The 21,562-nt window shown below is 49.7% G+C and overlaps 1 protein-coding gene across 2 annotated transcripts in view; it reads right to left on the reverse strand.

The window, feature by feature from the left end:
- The window catches only part of VSTM2B (V-set and transmembrane domain containing 2B), a 169,813-nt gene that overhangs the window by 878 nt on the left and 147,373 nt on the right, over positions 1 to 21,562 (reverse strand). The window contains exons 1-5 of one of the 2 annotated variants that reach the window (XM_052686843.1): positions 16,539 to 16,659; positions 14,945 to 15,176; positions 14,580 to 14,764; positions 13,455 to 13,484; positions 12,786 to 13,185 (exon numbers count right to left, since the gene is read on the reverse strand). In XM_052686843.1, coding sequence (XP_052542803.1) covers positions 12,786 to 13,185; positions 13,455 to 13,484; positions 14,580 to 14,764; positions 14,945 to 15,017 — 688 coding nt within the window. In that variant the 5' untranslated portion in view covers positions 15,018 to 15,176; positions 16,539 to 16,659. Of the gene's footprint in view, positions 1 to 12,785; positions 13,186 to 13,454; positions 13,485 to 14,579; positions 14,765 to 14,944; positions 15,177 to 16,538; positions 16,661 to 21,562 lie in introns of those variants that run through there. The other variant, XM_052686842.1, reaches the window with a different exon arrangement.

Raw genomic sequence — 21,562 nt, forward strand, 5'->3', positions numbered from 1 at the left:
TATCCAACTCTAATAGCTTTCTCTTCCCCTTCCTAAATCTAACTCCACTCAGGTCATTTCATTATGCATCACTAATGGTATGCCTAAACTTGGCTGTGGCCAAGTTACCAGCAATTGAGATTTCTATTTCTATACACCTTAATCTGGTATATAGTTTCTTGGGAAATGACAGGTATCAACCACCCATTATTTTAAAGGGAAATGACAAATGCTGCAGCCGCGCTCCTTGATTAACAGGACACGAACCCATTTCATTTGGAATGGGAACAGCAAGCCCTTGACATCTTCTTTACCTTCTATAGGAAAGAGCAGAATTTTAAATTAAAAACGTGCACAGGAACTACAGAAAAACAGAGGTCAGGTGTGAAACACATCCCTTACAGACACTTGGTCCTAATGGCAGGATTGCTCGCTCTCCTATGAGGTAAGCTCATGTGACGCAGGGGGGGCAGGGCAGCAGTGGCACACTGCAGGGGATGCTGCAGGTAGGGCAGGCACCCGTGCATTGGCTCACACCAAGAAATGCCATCAGAGTCTGTGCTGCAACTGAACAGGCTGTACCTGCCTCCTATCTGCTCACACTACGATATTTGCTGTTTTTTTTATTTTCTAGTTACCCATGCCAAAGAGAGAGGAATTTACTGTGTACCACTGTGGTCCAACCTCACCAGTGCAGGAGGCTGAGCCCTGGGGCCCAGGTGCACAGCTCCAGCTCTGTCAGCCATGGTGAGGCCCCAGCACTGATGTAGGTCACACTTCACACTGGACCAGCACGGCAGAAATCCCATGCAGAAGCTGTGCCATCCTGGCACGGCCTGCAGCAATGCAGCAGGACAAAAGGTTGCTGCCATTCACTCCCCCAAGCCCTGCTGAGCAGACAGATGAGCCTGGACTGGTCCACAACCACAGGTGATTGGGCCCCCAAATGCCAGCAAGTGCCACCTTTCACATCCGGCAATGTGGAGTTGCATGTATGGTTGTCACCAACACTGTGATGTGACAGCATATCGGGCTGCACACTGTGACTGATGCGTTGTGTGCCCTTGGGCTGCTTCCACCAGGGTGAACACAGAGGCAGGAGGCCAGCTGCAGCCTCACACCACAGCTAGCATGAGAGCTGCGTCAGGGCAGCCTGCAGACTGAGCACCAGAGTTCCCAGTACCCAAAGCACAGACAGCCAACCAGAAAAGTGACCTCAGAACCACTTCTTAATGTACTGAAGTTATTATTTTTTATGCTCAGTATCCTTGAAAAAAGCAATGAGGCCAATTCTGTTTAGGAAACTCACCTCAGGCAAATACCTCACATACCTTAGTCTTGGTCTCAAGGAGGCGAATGTCTCTGCTGTGGCATGATCAGAGGAAATACCTCAAGATCCTGAGAACACAACTGCTCAGGCAGCCTCATATATATGCCTCACCAGCAAAGCTAGAGTATTATTATCCAATATAAAAACCAGCTCACTGTAATGTGTTGTGCAACTGAGGAACTCAACTATTGTCCCCATAGTGTGCTATCTCATAGACACCTAGACTGTAGAGATTATTTAGTTATTAAGGTTTTAATTAAGTCCTTGCATGCAGACACATGTGGCAAAGGGCTGCCTACTTAGCAACAGCAGGTTATTAAGACGAATACAGGATTTTTCTTTTTAAAGCTGAATATCATGAACTAACACAACTCAGGTAGCTAAAGCAACTAGTAAATTCTTGTAAAAAAAATTAAATAGGAATGTGTGCAGGAGCACAGCAGCTGCTGAAGCTCGTGGTCCTGGGCAGCACACTGGACAGACCATCACCAGCCCCCACACTTGCTCACTGCTCAGATTTGCCCTCACTGCCGTAGAGCCCAGCCCTAGGGAGCTGAGCACAGGGAGGTTCTGCCCTGGAGACGGCAGGCAGGAAAAGCAGCCCCTTCCTGCACCAGGAGGGCAATGCAGCAGATCCCAGCAGCGAGCCCTCGCACCACTGCTGCTGGGATGGAGGCTGCTGCCAATATGAGTGAGCCTTCCCAGCATGTTTCACATCTGTCCTCTGCTGCAAACAGAACGTTTATTGAAGCAGCAGAAGCCGAGAAGTGAGTAACAAACCTCTTTAGACATCTCTGGACTCTTTAAAAGTGGAGGGGAAACACATCAGGAGTCTTCACGGTACTCTAAGTACGTCTCCATATTTGCAACGCTGCCGTGCCCCATTTCTCATTTCAGACCTGCCATGGGCAGCAGCTAGCACACTTCTGGCAGGCAGGACATCACCTCAGGAACACACAGCATAGCACTACCTGAAGGGTGGCAGCGTGCACACAACGTACTGGGCCCAGCTGCCCCTTGCACACCGTGACTCCCTGCAATTCCCTTTGCTTCCCTATCATCACAGCAGAACATCAGACCTAACAAACTGTCCACATACCAACACAGCCCTGAGACAAAGTGGTGTCCTGGTGACACCGGCTGCAGCATGGTGTTTTGCAGGGCACATGGCACATCTTCCCTCTTCAGGGAAGGATCTGAGCTATCAGATCGAGCAAGAACCTTGCAAGGCCAGTCAGCCTCCCCCAGCCCACGTCTGCTAACACAGCATCTCCAAGCACAGATTGGATCTGCTCCTCTGGCACACATGGACACAGCTGCAAACACTATGCATTTATTTCTATGTACATGAATGCTGTCTAGCCTCATTATTTTTCCTTAGAAACATACAGTCAATTCACTAACGTATTCTATAGTTTTAGCAGGGATAAAACCTTAAAAACAAACCTACCTGCACCACATAGAGAAAACTGAATGGAGAGGGCTGAAGTTGAAGGCCTATCTTCTTTTTTTGAGTCTGACACACTGCAGGATATCTGAAGGCAGAGTGCTTAATCACAGATTGCAGTCACTGACATGACAGACCCATAACTGCAGCCAACACATCCCCATTTCCAAGCTCACCTCTGGGTCACAGCACAGCTGCAAGCACAAGCCCAAGTTGCTACCCCTGTGCTGAGAACAGTGAGGGCAGCCTGGCAGAAGCCAGCATTCCTGGCAGCTGCACTCAGAGGTGCCGAATTTCCACCAGCTTTGTACCTGCCCACCACTGCAGTGAAGATCTGGCCATCAGTATTTGTTCAAATGTAAATGCCATGAAGACCCCTTTCTCCATGGCAAAGCTGAACTTGGTTTTCTCAGCACAGAACTCCAGTCACAGTGTGTGCTGCCAGTTACTCAGGAAGAAAGCTGCACTTCTGTAGGGGGGTAATTCCCCTGGAAACACTAACGAACAGAACGTGGTGTAATTGGCTCTCACAGCTAACGACCATCATCAAACTGAAGGGCTGCAAAGGACACCAGGTGAAGGCTGTTTGTATTGGAATGGAAAGCAGCGTTAGTCACAGCACACCTGCCACCCCAAATCATGTCAGTTGTAGCTTCACGTACCAGCTTAGTTTAAATCTCAATGCAGAGCTAAGAATTAATGCAAAAATTATTTTTTCTTTCTCTTTTGCAGAAATTGCTGTTACTTTTAAGCTACGTTCTCCATCTTCTTAATGTGGATGCAGAACTGGAGTTCAAAGACTGTTAACAGAATCTCAGTGGTTAAATAAAAGTGAAATGTATTTTTACAAATCATTTTTAAGTTATTCTTACCAAACACCGACGACAAGTTTTGTTTTTTCCATACCAATTCAGTGTTACTGTGCTGTAATACATTGGGCAGCAAAAGCAGACACACAGGACTGTAGAATTCTTCCGCTCTGAACACAAGGAGAACTGTTATTAATTTCTCCCTGCGCAGTTAACCTGAAGCACTTTCATTATAGCTCACATTGCTTATAAACAAGCTGGACTTCGTGTCCTCAATCCTGCTTTTAGTGCCTCGGTGAAAGTTTTGACTTGTGTTAATACATTGCTGCGTTTGCAGATGTAAATAAACAGAGTGTGGTCTTCATCCCCAGGATCTGGACATGAGATCTGACCCAGATTTGAGAACAGAGGGCTATTCTTCAGAGACTTTAAATCAGGAATACAGTTATTTACAAAGTACAAGCACTTAAAACATATTTAGCTTATGTTTTGAATATTGATGTGATAGTGGGTTTTTTTTCCTTCTGTAGGCTTATTTATTACTACACAGATTTACAATTTTGCTTTTAAATTATTTATATACACATGGCTTAAAGGGAGAGTCTTACCACTAAGGAGAACAATAACAAATTGTTCTGTTGGTGGATGGTGAATTGCTCCTTGGCATCACTCATCCTTCTTTTGCATTTGCAACATAATAACATTTTACTGTAGTTTTCTATTTAATAATTTGCTTTGTGTGAACATTCATCAAAGTTTGACTTAAAGCAGTTCATCCAATTGAAAACAACCATTAATTAGCCAACTGCCTTGTGTCACACATTAAAAATGGGATGGTTCTTTTACTAGCTATATTTAACCAACGGCCAAAACATTTTCCAGCTGTTCACTATTTTTCTTCCCAGAATCTGAGCAGACCCTTGGTATTTCTTTCTGAGAAGGCGGCAAGATGCAGGGGCACATTTAATGCAGAGCTGGAAGGTCCCTTTTCCTCAACTATGATGTAACACCTAAAACTTGACTGCCCACATAGGATGGAACTGGGACCCTGGTTGGTAGCATCACCAGACATTTCTTTGTACTGGCCACACAGGAACAGCCCATTTCCTTACACCAGTGTTCAATTAAATATCTCAAACCTGGCATTTCATTAAGAGGTCAGGGACCAAACTGACCATAAAGACTGATTTATTCTCTCCATTTGAGAAGCTGTCCCTACTGTCTCGCATCTGTGGAAGAAATAGGAGTTTTCTATGGACTGTCAGTCAAGGCTCATTACAGGCATTACCTCCCAGGTACAGCACATTCTCTCACCGACGTAAATTTGGAGCACTTCCACTGAACTGAATTTACCAAACTTCAGATCTAAGAGCTGCTTAGAAGTTCTTAATTAAAAAGACACCATTATTAAAGTCACTATACACTTTCTGAACTAGAGGCAACAGGCTGTACCGCATTAGAGTTACTGTGCGGTTCGAGACTCGATCTTACGAGGTGCATCATCCTGCCTTCCATTCAGACCCCTGTGGCACGACACATGCTGTGTTCCTGACCATGTCATCATTTCACGTCTTTTCCATTACACCAGTTTTTACCATCTGCCCGCCTTCTCTCCTCTGACATCCACTACTGCACACAGACCCCCACATAGAAATGAATTGCCAAAATATCCTGTGACAAAAGTAAGTGACAACTACTCCTAACATTGCAAAGTCGCCAGGTTTAGGTATTTCAAGTAGGATCTGTGTCTTCATTTGGAGTGCACAGCCCTCATGAAATGAACATGATTGGACACTTACCTGTATCCATATCTGTGAACTAATGGCAGTGATTGTGGAGAGAATGGAGCACAGGCTCAGGAATTCTAAAGAGACTGCAGCACAATGCCCATTTCTGGCACTGGTAAGAAGATAAGAATATCTCTGTAGCAATTCTTGTAGCAGTCTGGTTCTTCAATTTCTTTGTTCTGGTTACATCTGAGAAAAGCCCATCTAAGATACAAGTTCAGTGTCTTAGTGGTACTCCACTGCACTGGTGGCAGGGATGGCACGGGATCTGCAGCATTCAGAGGCTTGACAGCACTGCTATGGAGCATGGGGAATCCTGTTTTCTTGTGAAACAGTATCCCAGCAACCTGGGAGCTCCTGCTGACAACCTTAACCCTCTTGAAGCCCCTGAAGCCCCTGCTTTAACAGTGGTATGAAAAATAGGTCACATGCATCGTACAGTTACAGACAAGTTAGAAAACAAAAAATCAGACTGCAAGGAAATGATGCAGAAAGAGAAGTTTGTTCTGTTAGGAAATTCAAGAAAACCATTTCTTCTGCAATTTTGATTTTTTGAAGTCCTGCAGGGCTTTGTTGGAAGCTGGCTTGCAAGTGCCTGTGGGACAGGAGCTGGGTCCATGCTGCTTATGGCACTTCAATTATTGAAGTGGATTTTGAATCACGTTAGAGCTCATTTCAAGGGAACCACAATAAGGCCACTAACAAACAGAAGGAGCTCTGGCTCCAGCAGCAGATTTGATGAACGTGTGGAAATGCAGACCAAGCAGTGAGCAAGAAATACTTCTACTTCTTAGACCGCCAGAAAAACATGACGTGTTTGTCAAAAGGTAAAAACTCATCTTCCACTGAAGTCACAAGCAGGGACACGGACTGCAGGGAAGAGCTGGCACACTTTCCCTCAGCATTCCCACTTCCCCTCTGTGGCAGCCAAAGCCCCGTGGAGCAGCCAGTCTTACCGGTGCTTCTGAAGCCCCCGTGCCATTACCAAGGGGCAGAGGTGGCACACTGAGCTCTGAGGGAGCAGCAGCTGGGCCACGTGGCACCACAGCCCCGACTGCACACAGCCAAACGAGCAGCCCCACCACCCCAGCATCCTCTCACAGAAATTAAGGAAAAGCTTCATGAAAACACCTGCACTGATTTATAATGAGCTGCAAAAGCTGCTATGGACTGTGCCAGGGTAGAAGAGGAAGGTATCCTGAATACTGAGAAAGAGTCATTCATTCTATATACATTATACAGCCTAAATCCTTTATATTGGTCTGAATGTAAATAAGCCAATAGTTTTCCTCTCAAGACATGCAGCTGGTCTCTACTTTGTAGCACGTTTCTATAAACAGATTTCTGCCTTGGTATCTGTGATCTCTGCTCAGTGGGAAGTAAAGACACGAGATATCTGATTAATCAGACCCAAAACGTGCAGCTGTGAATTTGTTTCAATCCAGAATTTCCTGCAGCTCCAGGATCTAAACCCAACTTAACAATACTGAAGACCATTAATTTACTCCTTGGCACTTGAAAAATGGGATACAAAATTCTTTTTAATGTGACTAGGTGAAATATGAATTTTGAGCTAAAACATGCAGAAAAATAACTAACTACATTAGTGGTAGCTTAGCAGTAAATCAGCACCCAGCCCTGCACATCCTTCTTCAGCAAAACTATGGGAGCAGTTCCACCTCATACAGCAAACAGCAAGAACCACAACTCAAATTACCCAAATCATGAGGCTGATTGAAAGTGCTGGGGTTGAGGTTCCAGCTATTGAGCTTTAAGCCTGCGCCATATTCTCAAGTTTTTCATCGTAAGTAGGGGAACCAAAAAGCCACACTGCGTAAAGCACGCAGGCTAAATAATAATGCAGCCACAGAATTCTGAAAGTCAACGCTGTAAGACTTGGAATAGAGATCACACTAGATGGAATCCATGTATTTCACATTCTGTGGATGTGACACGAGCTGTAAATATTTGCAACCCCAAAGTAAAGAGCAAGATGTGTTAGTTCTCACTTCACTGTTTTCAGAGTATTTTTGAGTTGAGCAGGATTAGCAGCAAGCTGCCAATATAGTAGCAATTATCATTCCAATCAGAATTACCAAAGCTAAGCAAATCCAAGTGCAGATAATCTAAGAATTTTTTTTCTTTTTTTTTTCTCCCCAGACAAAACGAAACACAAAACCCCAAACCCTATCCAGTCCATACTTAAAGAACAAAGCTAAGTCTATTAGCAGAGAATGTGATGATGCAAGGAAAAATGCTGTGCTGAGAACAAGTAGGCAAAAAAGCAGAGTCCATTGCCTGCACCGAGGGATGGCCTTTTTGCTGGACACCAGCAGGGGTGTTGTGGGTGTCCCTCACAGCTGCACAGCCCCTGCCAACCTTACACACTGCTAGCTGGCAGCTCAGTGAAGGTATTGCCATGCCCTAGGGCTCAGGGAAATAAAACTTCACAGCCTAAGCCAGCAAGGGAACAGCTGTGGATGGGGGACATTCTTCTGGGCCTTCTCACTCTCGAGCTCCTGGGCCTGAAAGGGAATCAGGTTATAAATGTGACTTTAAAATGTATTAAGTAGTACAGACGGTAGGGGAACCTTAGGCGTGAGCAACAGGCAATGAAACAGCAGACAGAAGATGATGCCTGTTAGGGGTGTTCCGGACTGCTCAGCCCCAGGCTGCAGCCAGCCGCCCCCAGCTGTGTGGCGCTGCAGCTCCCAGCAGCACGGTGCCATCGCGCACATCCCAGCACACATCCCGGCAGCTCAGTGCCCTGATGCTGGGCACAGCAGCCCGCACTCAGCGCTCACGCTGACTTCTCCATGGAGCACAGCTGCTGCCCTGCCAAACTGCTGCTTTCCAGCTAATAAAATTGCCTCCCAGCTGATAACAGCCTGGCAATATAAAATACTCGGTTGTTAACCGCTGTTGTGACAAATAATACCATTCCACTGACAACTCTGTTTTTTCCAATACAAACCTACTTGAACTATTTATTATTGACAAAGGGCACTGCTCTGCCATTATCCAATTTTAAAAAACACAAAATAAACAGCAGTAGCAAACCTGCCAGCACTCTCTCTGCTTTAGCAAGCTAAATCAAACCCCTCTCACTGCCGGCAGTCCCATCAGATCCTGGAACATCACCTTCATGCGACCACGGCAAGATGCAGCTCCTGCCTCGTTGGCTTTTCAACTACAGACCAGTGTCAGCAATGGCCTTCTCCAAACTTGTTCTTCTCAGACTGCCCCGACGTTCCTTTGTGCGGTGACTGCTGAGCACACCTCTGAAACATCACAACAGCACAGCTCACGCGTCACATTACACACCAGAGAGCTGCATCCCTGGTGGTGAAGATGTAACATTTACTGCCTGTCTTGCCAACTACACAGCCTGCTGCTGGTACTGCACCCTCAGACTCCATTTTGCCAACGTTATCTAAGAAACCCAGCGGTACATGGATATTCCCAACCAAAGTGCTGTTTGTTCATGCAAAAAGACACACAGGTGCACTCAGCTTTCTTCATATCTACTTCAGCTTTTCATTCACAAACGAGTCACCTTGTAGCAACATCTCAAGCAGCTTTAGGCACAACAGCCACATTCATCAGAACGACTTAGAATGCCCCTTTCATTACATTTAGTCACTTTGTTTTTTAGTATTTTCTCATCTGTAAATTGAATACATTAGAGAAGTTGAAACAATACTCAAAGTTCTGCAAGGACACCATGCAGGCTGTCACAGAATGGGCCTGAGCTGTTTGTCCCATCCCTCTGGAGAACAAGGGCGAACTACTCAAAGGAGGAGACTCCAATAGATTGCATTGCCACCCTTCAGAACCAGCCCAGCATAGCTCAGTTCTGCCCTACGCACTGAGGTGATGCTGCTGCAGTCTGTGCTTTTGTCCAGTTCAAGAATTACTCCATAGTGCGCACACAAAAGAAGATATTTGACCTCACTTGTCCCCAAGGAGTCTAATTTGCCCAGATATTGAAGTGCTAGTGATGTGTATTTAATGAGAATTCTTTTTGCGTGTTTATTATCCAGTGACATTTAGGAGGTCAGCCTGGTAACTCAGTTACAGCACTCTGTTCTGCTCCTTTATTTAAGGCAGAGGGAAATGTGAGCGACCCAGGATGCATTTATCTATAAACAGCAGCAGCAGCGTGTGAGCTCACAGTCGGTCTCATGAAAAGCACAGGGGGAGCGAAGGAGACCCAGGCAGTAGGGGCCTGGGAGGTACAACAGAACAGATTTCCCTTTCAGGCTGCACTGTGCAAAGCGCATCCATCAAACACACAAGCTGCCCTGGCTGCTTCTCCTGCCAGCAAACACAGCCACTCACATTCTGACGAATCCTGGAGAGCCCCAGACCCAAACGCAGTGAAAGCTAACCCCAACTCAGCTACAGCTCTCCAGCAAGGCCCAGCTCCCTATCCTCAAGGAACTGTGCTTCTGTTCCCATCTCTGCAGCACAACAAAACACACCTGCTGCTTCTCAGCCCCAGTGGAAGCCAAGTAACTGCACCACTCCTGACATGGCCTCCAGCCTCAGCTGGGTGTTCCAAGCACCACCAGGAGCTGCTCCCAGATGGGATAACAGCATACCCAACCCTGCTCTGCAGTCCCCCACACCAGGCCCAGGCAGGAGCAGCCCTCCTTTGCTGCAGACATGAAAGGCTGTGGAGGGAGAGGCAGGAGAGAGGCATGAAGCAAAGACTTACTTTCTTCCTTGCTGTGAACATTTCATCTTTGCATAACACATGAGTTTCTCTGTGTCCTTCCTAGAGCACTCCAAGCATAATGAAGCACAGTTTCTTGTTTGACACTCCCATCTTTGTTTATTTTATTTAAATATTTCACTTCAGAGCTTTGTGGCTGGAGATCAAACAAATAAAAGGGAATTTGGAAGCTGTACCATCTGATCTGCATTCTGGTCAGAAGTTAAACTAAAAATTGCCTTCAGCCAATGCACAGCACTCATTTTGGAGACCATTTGGCAGCACATACAAGCGCTGCTCCCTAAGTAATGCCTCCTGTTTTATTACACTGGCCCACGAGATCAGAGGTGGGTGGCGTTGGTGTGGCAGTAAAGGCTGAACCTTCCCACCAGCATTGCTTTACACACTGTTGCTGTGTGACAGATAGCAGCAGAGAGGCACTCTGAATGGCATCCGAGATGGGAGCATGGATGAAGCAAAGGAGTGACACTGCGGTCCTCCAGGCGGAAAAAACTGCACCCACTGACATCCCTGATGTCTACTGAATGCTTACAGAGACCACACGGTGGTGTGAGCACAGTGAGGGGTGGGTGGTAAGTTCCAGCAGCAGCAACAGTGTGTCACCTCCATTGACACAGCTCTAGTTCACTGCTGGCTACAACGCACAGCTAAGGGCGCTGACTCTGTTGAACCACAGGTTTGTAGCTGAGAACGTGCTCTATCAAAGAGTGTAATTGTGCTCTTTGTATCTATTGTAGCTTTTATGGAAATAAATAGGAGGCATTACTTTCAGAGTGACCTAATGCAGCCAGTTTACCCCCTGGAAGGGCAGTATAAAATAAACTACTTGTTTGTCCTTCCACTATCAGATAACAAAGACTGACTCCTGAATTCGGTGCCTTGCTCACGTTTATGAGATGTGGAATTGCTGTTTGCTATTTAATCTCAGCACCAGCACACAGGAGATGAACCTGCTCCTCCTCCTGGACACAGCTCAGCAATGCCCACACTGCTATGCACAAAGAACACTTCCCAAGTTGCTGCGCCAGACTTTCTCCCTACAGCAAAAGATTAAACCTGCGTACAAGTATTTAAATTGAAAGTTGTATTTTTCCTTTCATTTAGAAGCACTCATTCTCTTATGGCACAAAATGCAACAAGTTTACCAGCAGACTCTGCCTCCCTCAGGAAGTGCTGTGTTTCCACGTCAGCCTGCCTTACTGGCAGAGGGGCAGTGATCTTTTCCAGTCGCACGCAATCACAGCACTGAGGTTTTATACTGTAGCTTCAACAGAGAAGGCTATTTGAGCAGGCAGTATTCCTGGCACAGTGGGCAGCCTGTCGCCTCAGATCTGTTCCCTTGCACACTGTGACATTACTGATCACTATTGTTTCTTAAACACAGTATCAGAGTACTTCTCCCACACTATGGGTTTTCCATTTATGGCCTGGTCCATCAGGTGGGACTCTGCTCTTTAAGGCATCTCGTTGACAGACATTTGACAGACACATTTATTCTGATCATTCATGCTTCAGTCCAACAAGATGATGCAAAGAATCACCTTCCCCACACGGCATGCATGCTGCTGAAGCCAACAAGAGCACACCTGAAAGCAGCATTTTGTCTATAATCGTGTTGAAATACAGCACAGAGAGGCCCTACTTTGCTGCACTGAACATACCAGGAAGGGCTCTGCTGCAATGGAAACAGAATTAGATCTCAATTAATTGGGGACATGGCAGCCAGTGCCACACCATCAGCTTCAGCAGTGTGTTCATCACCAACAGCACACCCAGTGCTTGAGCCCACTTCTGCTTTTGTGCAGAGGAAACATCCCTGCGTACAACAAAAGAACTTACAAATGCTGAAGGCTTCTGAGTAACCACATTACACGATTCAGTCACTACACACAGACGTGCAGCACTGATCTGTCACTGAGCTCAGGCTCAGAGGTGCTGTACACTCATGCCAGGCTCAGCCAGGACAGCACCGGGCCCTGCAGCCCCACCTGAGTCGACACCTGGTTTCACCCCACGGTCCTCTCTGTGGAAAACACACTACACTACAAAAAGACACTGCTTTCACAGAGCACCACAGCAAAAACCTAAAAGGAGTCTCCTCCCCAAGCAGAGGACAGCAGATGCTGCTCTACACCTTACCTTGCTGCCCCGACTGAGAGCCTGGCACTGTGCTTTCCCGGAGCAGCAGCAGCGCCAGCAATGCCGGCAGCACCGCACAGCAGGCGGCTCCAGCTTTGCCGCTGCGCAGCCGGCAGCATGGCTCCCCACCTGGGAATTCCCACAAAACGCTTTCCCACATCCTGCTATCTCGTTCACAGCTTCTTATCTCTCCGTTACCGCCACCGCCGGCCGTAACACCTGCATTTTATTTTCGGCATTCAGTGCAGTCCAGAAACGTACGGCCGGCAGCGGCAGCAGCACCGCCCGGTGCGCACGAGCCGCCAGCCGGGCCGCTTTGCCTCGCACGTGTCACCGCAACACACGACTCCTGCGTGAGGAAGAGACCGAGTTCTTCGGGCACAGCGCGAAGGACCGCGGTCCCCTACAGCCGCAACCAGCACCGACACGGCGCGCCCCCACGCACCGTCACCGCACCGCCGCCTCCGGCGCTCACCCCGCAGCGGATCCGGGGGGGCTGAGCTCGCGGCCGTCCCACGCCCCGGCCTCCCGCCCCTCCGCGCAGCCCCGCGCCTACCTGAGCCGTGCTGCTGCTGCAGGATAGCGGTCCGCCCCCGGCCCTGCCCCTGTCCGGGCGGCGGCGAGGCCGAGGCGGCGGTGGCGGCGGAGGGTCCCCGCTCTCCGGGGGGCGGTGGCGGACGCTTGCCGGGCCCGGGGCCGGGCGGCGGCGTGGCTCTACCAGAGGGGCCGTGGCGGCGAGGGGCCGCCCCGCTCTGGATATGGGACACCGCCTCGGCCGCCTGCACATCGGGCGGAGCGAAGCGGGACAGGACGCGCAGCAGCGCCTGGGCCTTGTGCTCCTGCGTCTCGTCGTCGCTGTAGTCCGCCACGCGGCACTCGTAGACGCCCTCGTCCTGCCGCCGCACGCCCGACAGCCGCAGCCGGTGCGAGATGTCGTTGCCCTGCACGCGGACCGTCTGCAAAAGAACGGAGCCTCAGCCGCGGGGCCGGCCCCGCCCCTCTTCTCCCCCCTTTCCCCCTCACCCCCACCCTCACCGCTCGCAGAGCCGTCCGGCCCCGCGCTTGGGCGGCAGTAGCAGCCGCCGGGAGGCCCCCCCCAGCCCCAACATCCCCTCCCCGAACCCCCCCGCCCGCAGGGAGCGGCCGCCACACCGTGGCTGCACCGTGCGGTGCCGGCAGTGGGGTCGGGGCGAGACGGGGTGCGCGCCGCGCCCGCTGCACTTACGCTGATCTTGGTCGCGTCCTTGTTCGCCGCCTGAGGAATAGAAACAAGAGATCAGAGCCCGTCCCGGCGGCACGCGGAGCGGCGCTCCCTCCCACCCCGTTACTCGGACGAGTAGATCCCCGCCCATGGCACGGGGGAAGACGAAGCCCGGCCCGCCTCGGCGGCACGCACTGCACCCTCGGCGGCACCGCCCAGCGCCCACGGGCAGCTCCCGGCACCGCGCTGCGAAACGCGCCGCCTACGGCAGCGCCGACCCGCAGCCCGGACCCGCTGCTCGCACCACAGTCTTTACCGTCCGCCGTTGGGCTGTCCCCGCTAAGTGCTGTAAAACTCGAGCGATGTCACAGCTCTCGCCGATGTACCATCAGCTCCGCGCGCACCCCGCCATCATTTCTGGCGAAAGCGACTCGCGGCTTTTCTACGAGGTTAAATCCAAGCGATTTATCTCCCTGTCTGACAACTGAGTTACACTTTCCCCATCCAGGCGGCACCGCAGTAGCTCAGCGCCTATAGCTGCGCATCTCGATCGGAGCGCTGCAGGAAAACGAGCGGTACCCGAGCCGGGAGCGGAGCGTTCCCCGGCCGCACCCCGCCGGCACCGCCCGGGGCATCGTACCGGAACGGGGGCTGCGGGGCGATCCAGCCGTTCCGGGGAAACGCGGCGGAGCGTTCAGAACGGCGCCCGCCCCCGAGCCTGGATGCTCGCTAGGGGGAGGGAACTCGCAAGATTTAACGCTACTTCATGCATTTTAATTTCTACACCCGACTGCGTGAAAACGGCTGGCCGAGCTCCACACGCAGGTGTACGCGCGCACCCCGCTCAGCGCTCATCGGCACAGCGCTGCCCCGCGCCGCTCCCGCAGCTGCCGGCGGAGCTCTCAGCCCGCGAGGATGCCCCCCTCAGCGCGCTGCCCGAGCCTCCAACCCCAGCTATTCTCCGGCCACCTCGCTCGAGCCCTTGCTCGCGGTTTCGCATCCGGACTCTAAGCATTTTCTAGTTACAGCCCTAAAGACGCTGTCCTTATATTCCTATGGCGAATTTCCCCCTTCCCCGGAGGCCGCGCTGCCCCCTGTTTCCAGCCGCCTCCGTGCCCGCCGGCTCTCTCCCGGCCACGTCCCCCTTACCTTGCTCCTGCCACCAGGGATGCTGACAGCCAGTTCGTGTGCGAGTTCTCGGGCCGGTTCCTTGAGGTACCACCACTGGATTTCCAAGGAATAAGAGGTGGATCCGCTGGCTCGGAAAGCGCAAGGCATCTCGATGTCGTCTCCCTCCCTAACAGTCACATCTTTGGGAACTTCGGTGAAGGTGGCTGGGAGGGGAACACAGAGTTACGAAGCCGGTTAGCGGGGAGCGGGCTCCGAGCGCAGCGGGCAGCGCGCTGCAGCCGGACCGGGCCGCACCGACCCGCAGCTGCCCGCCGCGGGGCTCCGCGCCGGAACAGCCCCGCTGCGCCCCAGCAGAGCCCCGGGAGCGCCGAGCCCCCACTCACCGGTGACGCCGAGCAGCAGCGGCGCGTGCAGCACCAGGGAGCAGAGCGTGCAGAGCAGCCCCCGATTTTCCATCGCATCGATGGGGCCGCGGCGGGCGCGCCTCAATCCATCGCACGCCGCGGGGCCCGGCGTCTCCCCGACAGCCAAAGCCGCCCGGCAGCCCCGCGTCCGCGGGAAGCTACTGTAACATCCGCGGCCGGCAGCCGCACTCAACGGGAGGAAGCGGCGTTCCTGGGAATTAAAAGAATCCCGTCCCGGCGATCCGCTCGGCGGCGAGCGGGTTCAGCTGCCCTGCGCCGAAGAGGGGCTCGCTCCGTCCAGAAGCGCGCAGGCGACGCCAGGCTCCCCTCCGAGCCCCATCCCAGTGACGCTGCGCGGCGGCACAGCCGAGCCTCGCTCCGCACCCGCACGGACCCGCGGCGCCGAGCTCTGCCCCCGCGCGGCGGCTCCGCGTCCGGCCCGCGCCTCCCCGCCCCGCCCCGCGTGTCCCCGCCCCGCCCGGCCCCGCGCTCCCTGGGAAGGACCGCCCGGAGGAGCGCGGAGCTGCGTGCCGGCAGCCTGTGCTCCTCCGGGCTGGTGGCTCCCTGCCTGTCAGGCATCCTAAATCCCTATGTTGATTACTGGTTAAAACGCATTAAGGAAAAACAAAAAACAAAACAAAGCAAACAAAAAAAACAAACCAAAAAAACCCCCCAACAACCAGCAACTAACTCTATTGATTTAGAGTAGCGTCGTAAAAAGAAAATGCTTCTGCGGATCAGCTGTTTCTTAGGCAAACATCCCAGTTAAGAAGCAGAAATGGTCACAAGTCACAGCAGCAAAGTCATTGCAATGAGTTACTGCCCCAGCACAGACTGATAGCTGCACTAAGTAATGAGGAGAGGCTGTATTTTAATAAATCTAAGGCGCCTCGCTACCATCTTTGGCTTTATTTCTCCTCTGAAGTTCCATTTGAAGGCACCATCCTGTTCAGCCACAGCTCCATTTCATCATCGTGGCACACAGAGTGGATTTAATGACCCGCAGAACATTTTCTTTCTACTTTTAAAGCTGGACATGTGATGAGTTCTACGGACCTGATTATCGGGACGCGCCTGTTTGAGAGTCACTTCATGGTGCTCATTGGGCGCTGGAAGCACCCAACCACCCACCTCCCTGCAGCACCCGCCTGCAGTGTGGATGGGATCCCAGGGCTGCATCAATCCATATTCCTAATGGATTTTTTTTCTTTCTTCAGACTACTATCTGCCATTTCCACTGATTATATCAGGATTTAAACCCTGCAGTGGTCTCCTGCTAGGTCTGTGGTACGATGCAGCTCCTTTCCAGGCTCCCCCTGGAGCCTGACCCCTGCCAGGAGCAGAGCCCAGCACTCAGGCAGCACACTCAGTCCCAGCCAACCATAAGGGCCTTTACTGCAGTAATTATCAAACACCACTTCATCAAATAACCCAACAATCACTTCTGCTTTGCCTTCTGCCCAAAAGCTCATCACGCTCCATACATAAATGAGCATCATCATTTCTTTCCACACAAAGCCAGCCTTAAGCCACACAGCACCGCAGGGAGCTCCGTGAGCAGCTCATCGCCTACCTGGTGTGCAGCGGTGTCTCCAGGGAGCGAAGCTGGGTGGTGGTTTGCAGCAGTGCTGTGCTGTGCTGTGCTAGCGGGGCGGCTCTGGGGCAGCAGGCCCTCCTCAGAAGGCTCAGGGACACCTGGGGACAGACAGACCGCACAGTCAGCACACACAGACCTGCACGCACAGCCAGCCATGGCAGCTCTGGAAGTACGGCGGCCTTAACAAGGAAGGGCTCTTTCTCTGGCCTTCCTGCTACTGAGAATGCAGGGAATCTCTGCTTACCTCCAACCATCACATAATCACAGCAGGTATATGTGAAGTTATGACAAAATGTATTTGGAAACCTTTTACTTAAGTTTTTATTTAAACTGATATTTAAAAATTTCTTCTGGAATTGCAGCACTGAGAAATTTTATGTGGGCTCAGATGGCAGAAATACCAGGCTGATGTTAAGAGGCTTTTGTTTCTTGGATATAAAAAATAAGCAATAAAAATGAAAAGGAAAGGCAAATGCATTTAAGTCAGTTCTATTTTCATAAATCTAAGGTTGTTATTGTGGTAATAGTGTTGCTGAAGTGAAGGCAGTTTCATCTCAAATGTGCCCCTTGGTTTATACCATTAAGCCTTCAGTTCCACAGTATTTACTGGCCACCAAATTTGATTTTCCATGTAGCAGCTGAACACTTGAGCACCGATATCTTTGTATTCAATTAAAGTAAGGAATTAGGAACATGAGTGTGTTTTCCACAGTCTTAACTTAGAGCAATAACAAGGCTCTTTTATGTTCTCATCTTCTACTAAAATTATAATGGGGGACTATGGTGCTCAAAGCTGAATAGCAAGTGTTCTGAGCAAATCATGTTGCTCTCAGGATTGTAACAACGTTTGAAGCCATTTATTGATTCAATCCTGCCAGCAAAAGGGACTTCTGCAGCGCGTAAGCTATCACCTGCCCACGCTCGTGCCCTGAACGGTTGATGAAAGCAGAACACCCCAGTGAGAAACTCCCTTTGCTGGCCCTGCAGCATCGCCCACACCAGCAGTTCTCAGGGAAATGAAGGAAGAATTCAGGTGCTGACAGTGAAGGCCGTGTTTTGTTGATGACTGGTTTTGCCGTAACTGTCACTCAGACACGGCAGTACGCTGTGCAACAGATAGATAACATTATTTTACAGCCAGGCAAACTCAAATTGCTTGCTTTTAAGGAAAAGTCCTGTGGCTTTTTCATAGCTTTCCACTTCCAAATCAGATTTGAGCAGAGAAGACTCTGCTGTAGGACAAGCCAAGACACGGAGCATTCACTTTTGGCCACGTGATCCAAATGGCTCCATGCCTAAGCCCGAGAGAGAGGAGCTGGAGAAGCCCTGACATCCCCTCCTGGCTCCTGAGCACCTTTCTGGGAAGCCAGGCAGCCCGAGGGGCCGCTGGATGGAGCCAGCTGGCTCCTCCCAAAGACACAGCCATCTTTGTCTGCCTTCCCTTCTCCTGCTCTCACACCCGCTCTCAGCCCCAGCTCCTGCTTGGCGAGAGCTGTGGAAGCACGGCCGGTTGCAGGCGATGGCAACCATCAGCAGTGACACCCAGAGCCCTCGGCAGGCACGGCGTCCCAGGGGCTGCTAATGGGAGGCTGCTGCTGGGCCGTGTTTTATGGGGACTTGGGAAATCCCACAAGTGATTCTAGCACTGCGTAATAGCTGACATTTAAGAACAATTCTGCCTGTAACTTTTTAAAATGATGTACAGCCCCATTATTTGAATAACCAAAAGACTTGCTAATGGCTGCTCAGGAGCCTTTATTCATACCCTGCTGTTTGGAGTTACCCTGTTCAAAAACTGAAATGGTGCAGGTCATATTTCTGAAGGAGAAAGTCACAACGATCGTCTTATCTTACACCCAGAAAGCATGTGATGAGACCTTTATTTTGAGTTGGTGCAAAAGCACTCAGTATTCCTACCACATTTAAGCAACATCCATCTTTGCCCTAAATCCTCCAGCAGAATTAAGTCCTGTTCAGTGCTTTATTTGTAGATTTTTGTTAGATTTTCCTTACTATACGGATGTATTTTCATAGTTATGGGGCCCAGCTCTGCTGCTGCTGGCAGAAAGTACATCCTTTTGCAGAGGGCTCTGGGGGGCTCAGGGCAGCACCTCCCCAGGGGTTGCATTGTGCTCACAGAACAGGTGAGGGCCAGAAGTGAGGAATGGACGTAAACAAACAAAGAAAGCAAGAGAGATGCTAAAATGTTCCCACTCTGCTTCCAGCACAGTGACCTTCACTGTGGTGCTTCTGCCTCAGAGTAGCTCATACAATGGACTGGCAGCTGCCAGCCCCGTTGCCTTTAAAATGTCACTGCTTTAACATCAAATCAAGAGGTATAATTGCATTTTTCCTTCCTTCCTCCTCCCTCCCCTCCCTCCCCCAGATTCCAGCTCTGATCAGGCCCAAGCCAATCTGGCAGCGTAGCTGTATTTCTTCAAGAAATTTGGAGAGACCACAAGAGCTGCAGGCTCAAAGGGCCACACTGTGCTCCATGCACATGATGGCTTTCTTCTTTGCCATCCACAGCCGTGGGCTGTACAGGATTATGGGACAGGCAGAAGCTCAGTTTAGGGTCTGAGAAAGAACCAATTGTCCCATGTTAGGAAACTCAGCGTTAAAGCCATCAGCCTGTGTTATTTGTTTTGCTAGGTTTTATTCATTCTTGTACTCTGGACAAGTGACATTTCCCCACAAAAGCTTCATTTTCTGTCCATAAATCTGAGTAAGGTAAAAAACATGTCCCTGCTTTTCAGCTAGGCACAGTTCTTGCTTTATGTAGCAAAAGCATTTTTAATTGCCTTTAGTTTCTACTTTATCTACTCCTCTGATATTCTGTGTTAAAAGATCTGACAGTGTGAGACACTCGTGCAAGGACAAACAGAAAGAGAAGGCAGCGTGCATGCACAGTGCAGCAATCCCAGAAGTGTTTGGGCAGCGCTCTCAGACATAGGGTTAGAGTTTTGGGCAGGAGCTGAATGCAGGGATCCCTGGGGGTCCCTCCCAGCTCAGGATATTCTGTGATCCTGTCATCCTAAAAATTCCACATTTGAGTTAGGCAATAATTTTAGTAAGTGTTTACCAACATCCTGGTACATCACGTTCTCACAGTGATAGAAATAGGGAACTAGAGTCAAAATGTTATGAATAAAGACTAGTTATCCTGCTGGAAAAGAAAGTTAAGGTGCAAGAGAGAACGGCGCTGACTGAGGCAATGCCTTTCCTGCTCGGCTCAGAGAAACCAGCAATCTCTCCCACACTGAAAATGGACGTGTGTATGACCTCAAAGAGCTCCCAGTATTTCAAATGGAGAAAATTCACACAAGAAACCAACAGATCAGACAGGATATGCAGTGATCTCTTAAAAGCTGAGGCCTCAGTTCTGCAAACATTTTGGAGGCACAACACAAATTTGTCAGTAATCTGTCAGCTCCTAATGAGCTGAGATGATGTGATGAACCACTGTACAAGATTTTAAAGAACATTTGTTTTCTATGTGTAACATTGAAGAGTCTGCTTCCTTTTTTACAAGCAGCTGAGATTGCTTTTCCTTTCCTTTTTATCACTCGCACTGCCAGGATCACACCATGCTATGCTCTCTAAGAGTACAAAGCAAAAAAAAAAAAAAAAACACCTGAAAAAATTACAAATTCAATTCACATCTATCCAGTTTTTCAAGAGATACTCAATGGATGACTGAAGAATTAGTATAATTACTGCAACATCACAGATACTAAGCAAATAAGGCCTGATTAACTGGAGGTAGGGAAATGAGTTTTATTTGCTTGAAGTGTATTGATTTGCTTCTTCTTGCCTTTTTAAAAAAGCAATAAGCGCATGATAAATCACTGGAAGAAAAATACGTTGCTGTTAAAAAGCCACCTCTTGCCTGCCTCCTGCCTCCAGCCCAGGGCCGAAGCTCGAGGCACTATGAAAACCTTTTGGATGAAGCAGTGAAGCACGAGGCTTCCTGATGTGGCTGCTGGGCAGCTCGCACCAAGCAGCAGCTCCAGCAGTGAGGACACTGCTCTCCAGGAGTGGGGAAGAGAGCTGTGTGTGCTGAGCCTGCAGGACACACCGTGCTCTCTGCAGGGCTTTGTCTCCTGGCCTCACCATGCTGCTGATCCAGTGTGGGGGAAACAATCAGGACTCAGTTGTGCTCATATTGCCAGGTCCCATTTCAACAACAGTTTAAGATACATTCTATTTTATCTAAAATTACATTTCTCTCTCTTTGTACTGTACATACAACATTCAGCACCTAGAGCTAAAACTCAACTGGATGTTGTACTTTCAATGGCTTGCAAGGATTTCTACATTAAATATGTGTGCAAATGTAGGAGAATACTCCAGATGCAAGTTAATGTAACAGTTAGGGACCTAAGGATGCATCATGCCTGCATTCTATGTCTCACCACAAGTGAGAAAAGGTGCTGATAGTGTGATCCTAGTTAGTTCATTCAGCTAACATGAAGATCTTTGCCAAACCAATGCAACTGGGACACATGCAGAAATCCTGCCAGTTTGTAGCACGGAGAAGAGAACGTGGGAAAAAGAAATATTCAAATAGTGCAAGAATTTCAAGTTTACACACAACACAGAAAATGAGACTGGGCACAAACACTCGTGCTAAGCACACCGTATCTGGGCTGAGCACAGAAGGGCTTCCAAGCACTCAATTCCTTTTCCTTTGAAGCTCAAGACTGTATTTTTATCTTTTAAGGAACTCTCTGCCTAAACCACAAGAACCCATCCACTTATAAAAGAATGCATCACCACTCATTGGAGTCAACAGTTTCAAAAGGCATCCATTAATTTTGGATGCTTCTGGTTTTAGATATCTCCCTTAATGAGCCTAAATGCAAACACGCTTTTAATAATTCTGCCAAAACTAGGCTAATAAGTTGACATCTTCATTTATCAGCTGAAACACCTGAGCTAGTACCATACAGATGAATTAGATCTCTGACTCAATCATTTACACAACTTCTGTTTGTGAA

The sequence above is a fragment of the Tympanuchus pallidicinctus genome, unplaced genomic scaffold (genome assembly GCF_026119805.1).
Source record: "Tympanuchus pallidicinctus isolate F22 unplaced genomic scaffold, pur_lepc_1.0 scaffold22, whole genome shotgun sequence".
Taxonomy (NCBI): domain Eukaryota; kingdom Metazoa; phylum Chordata; class Aves; order Galliformes; family Phasianidae; genus Tympanuchus; species Tympanuchus pallidicinctus.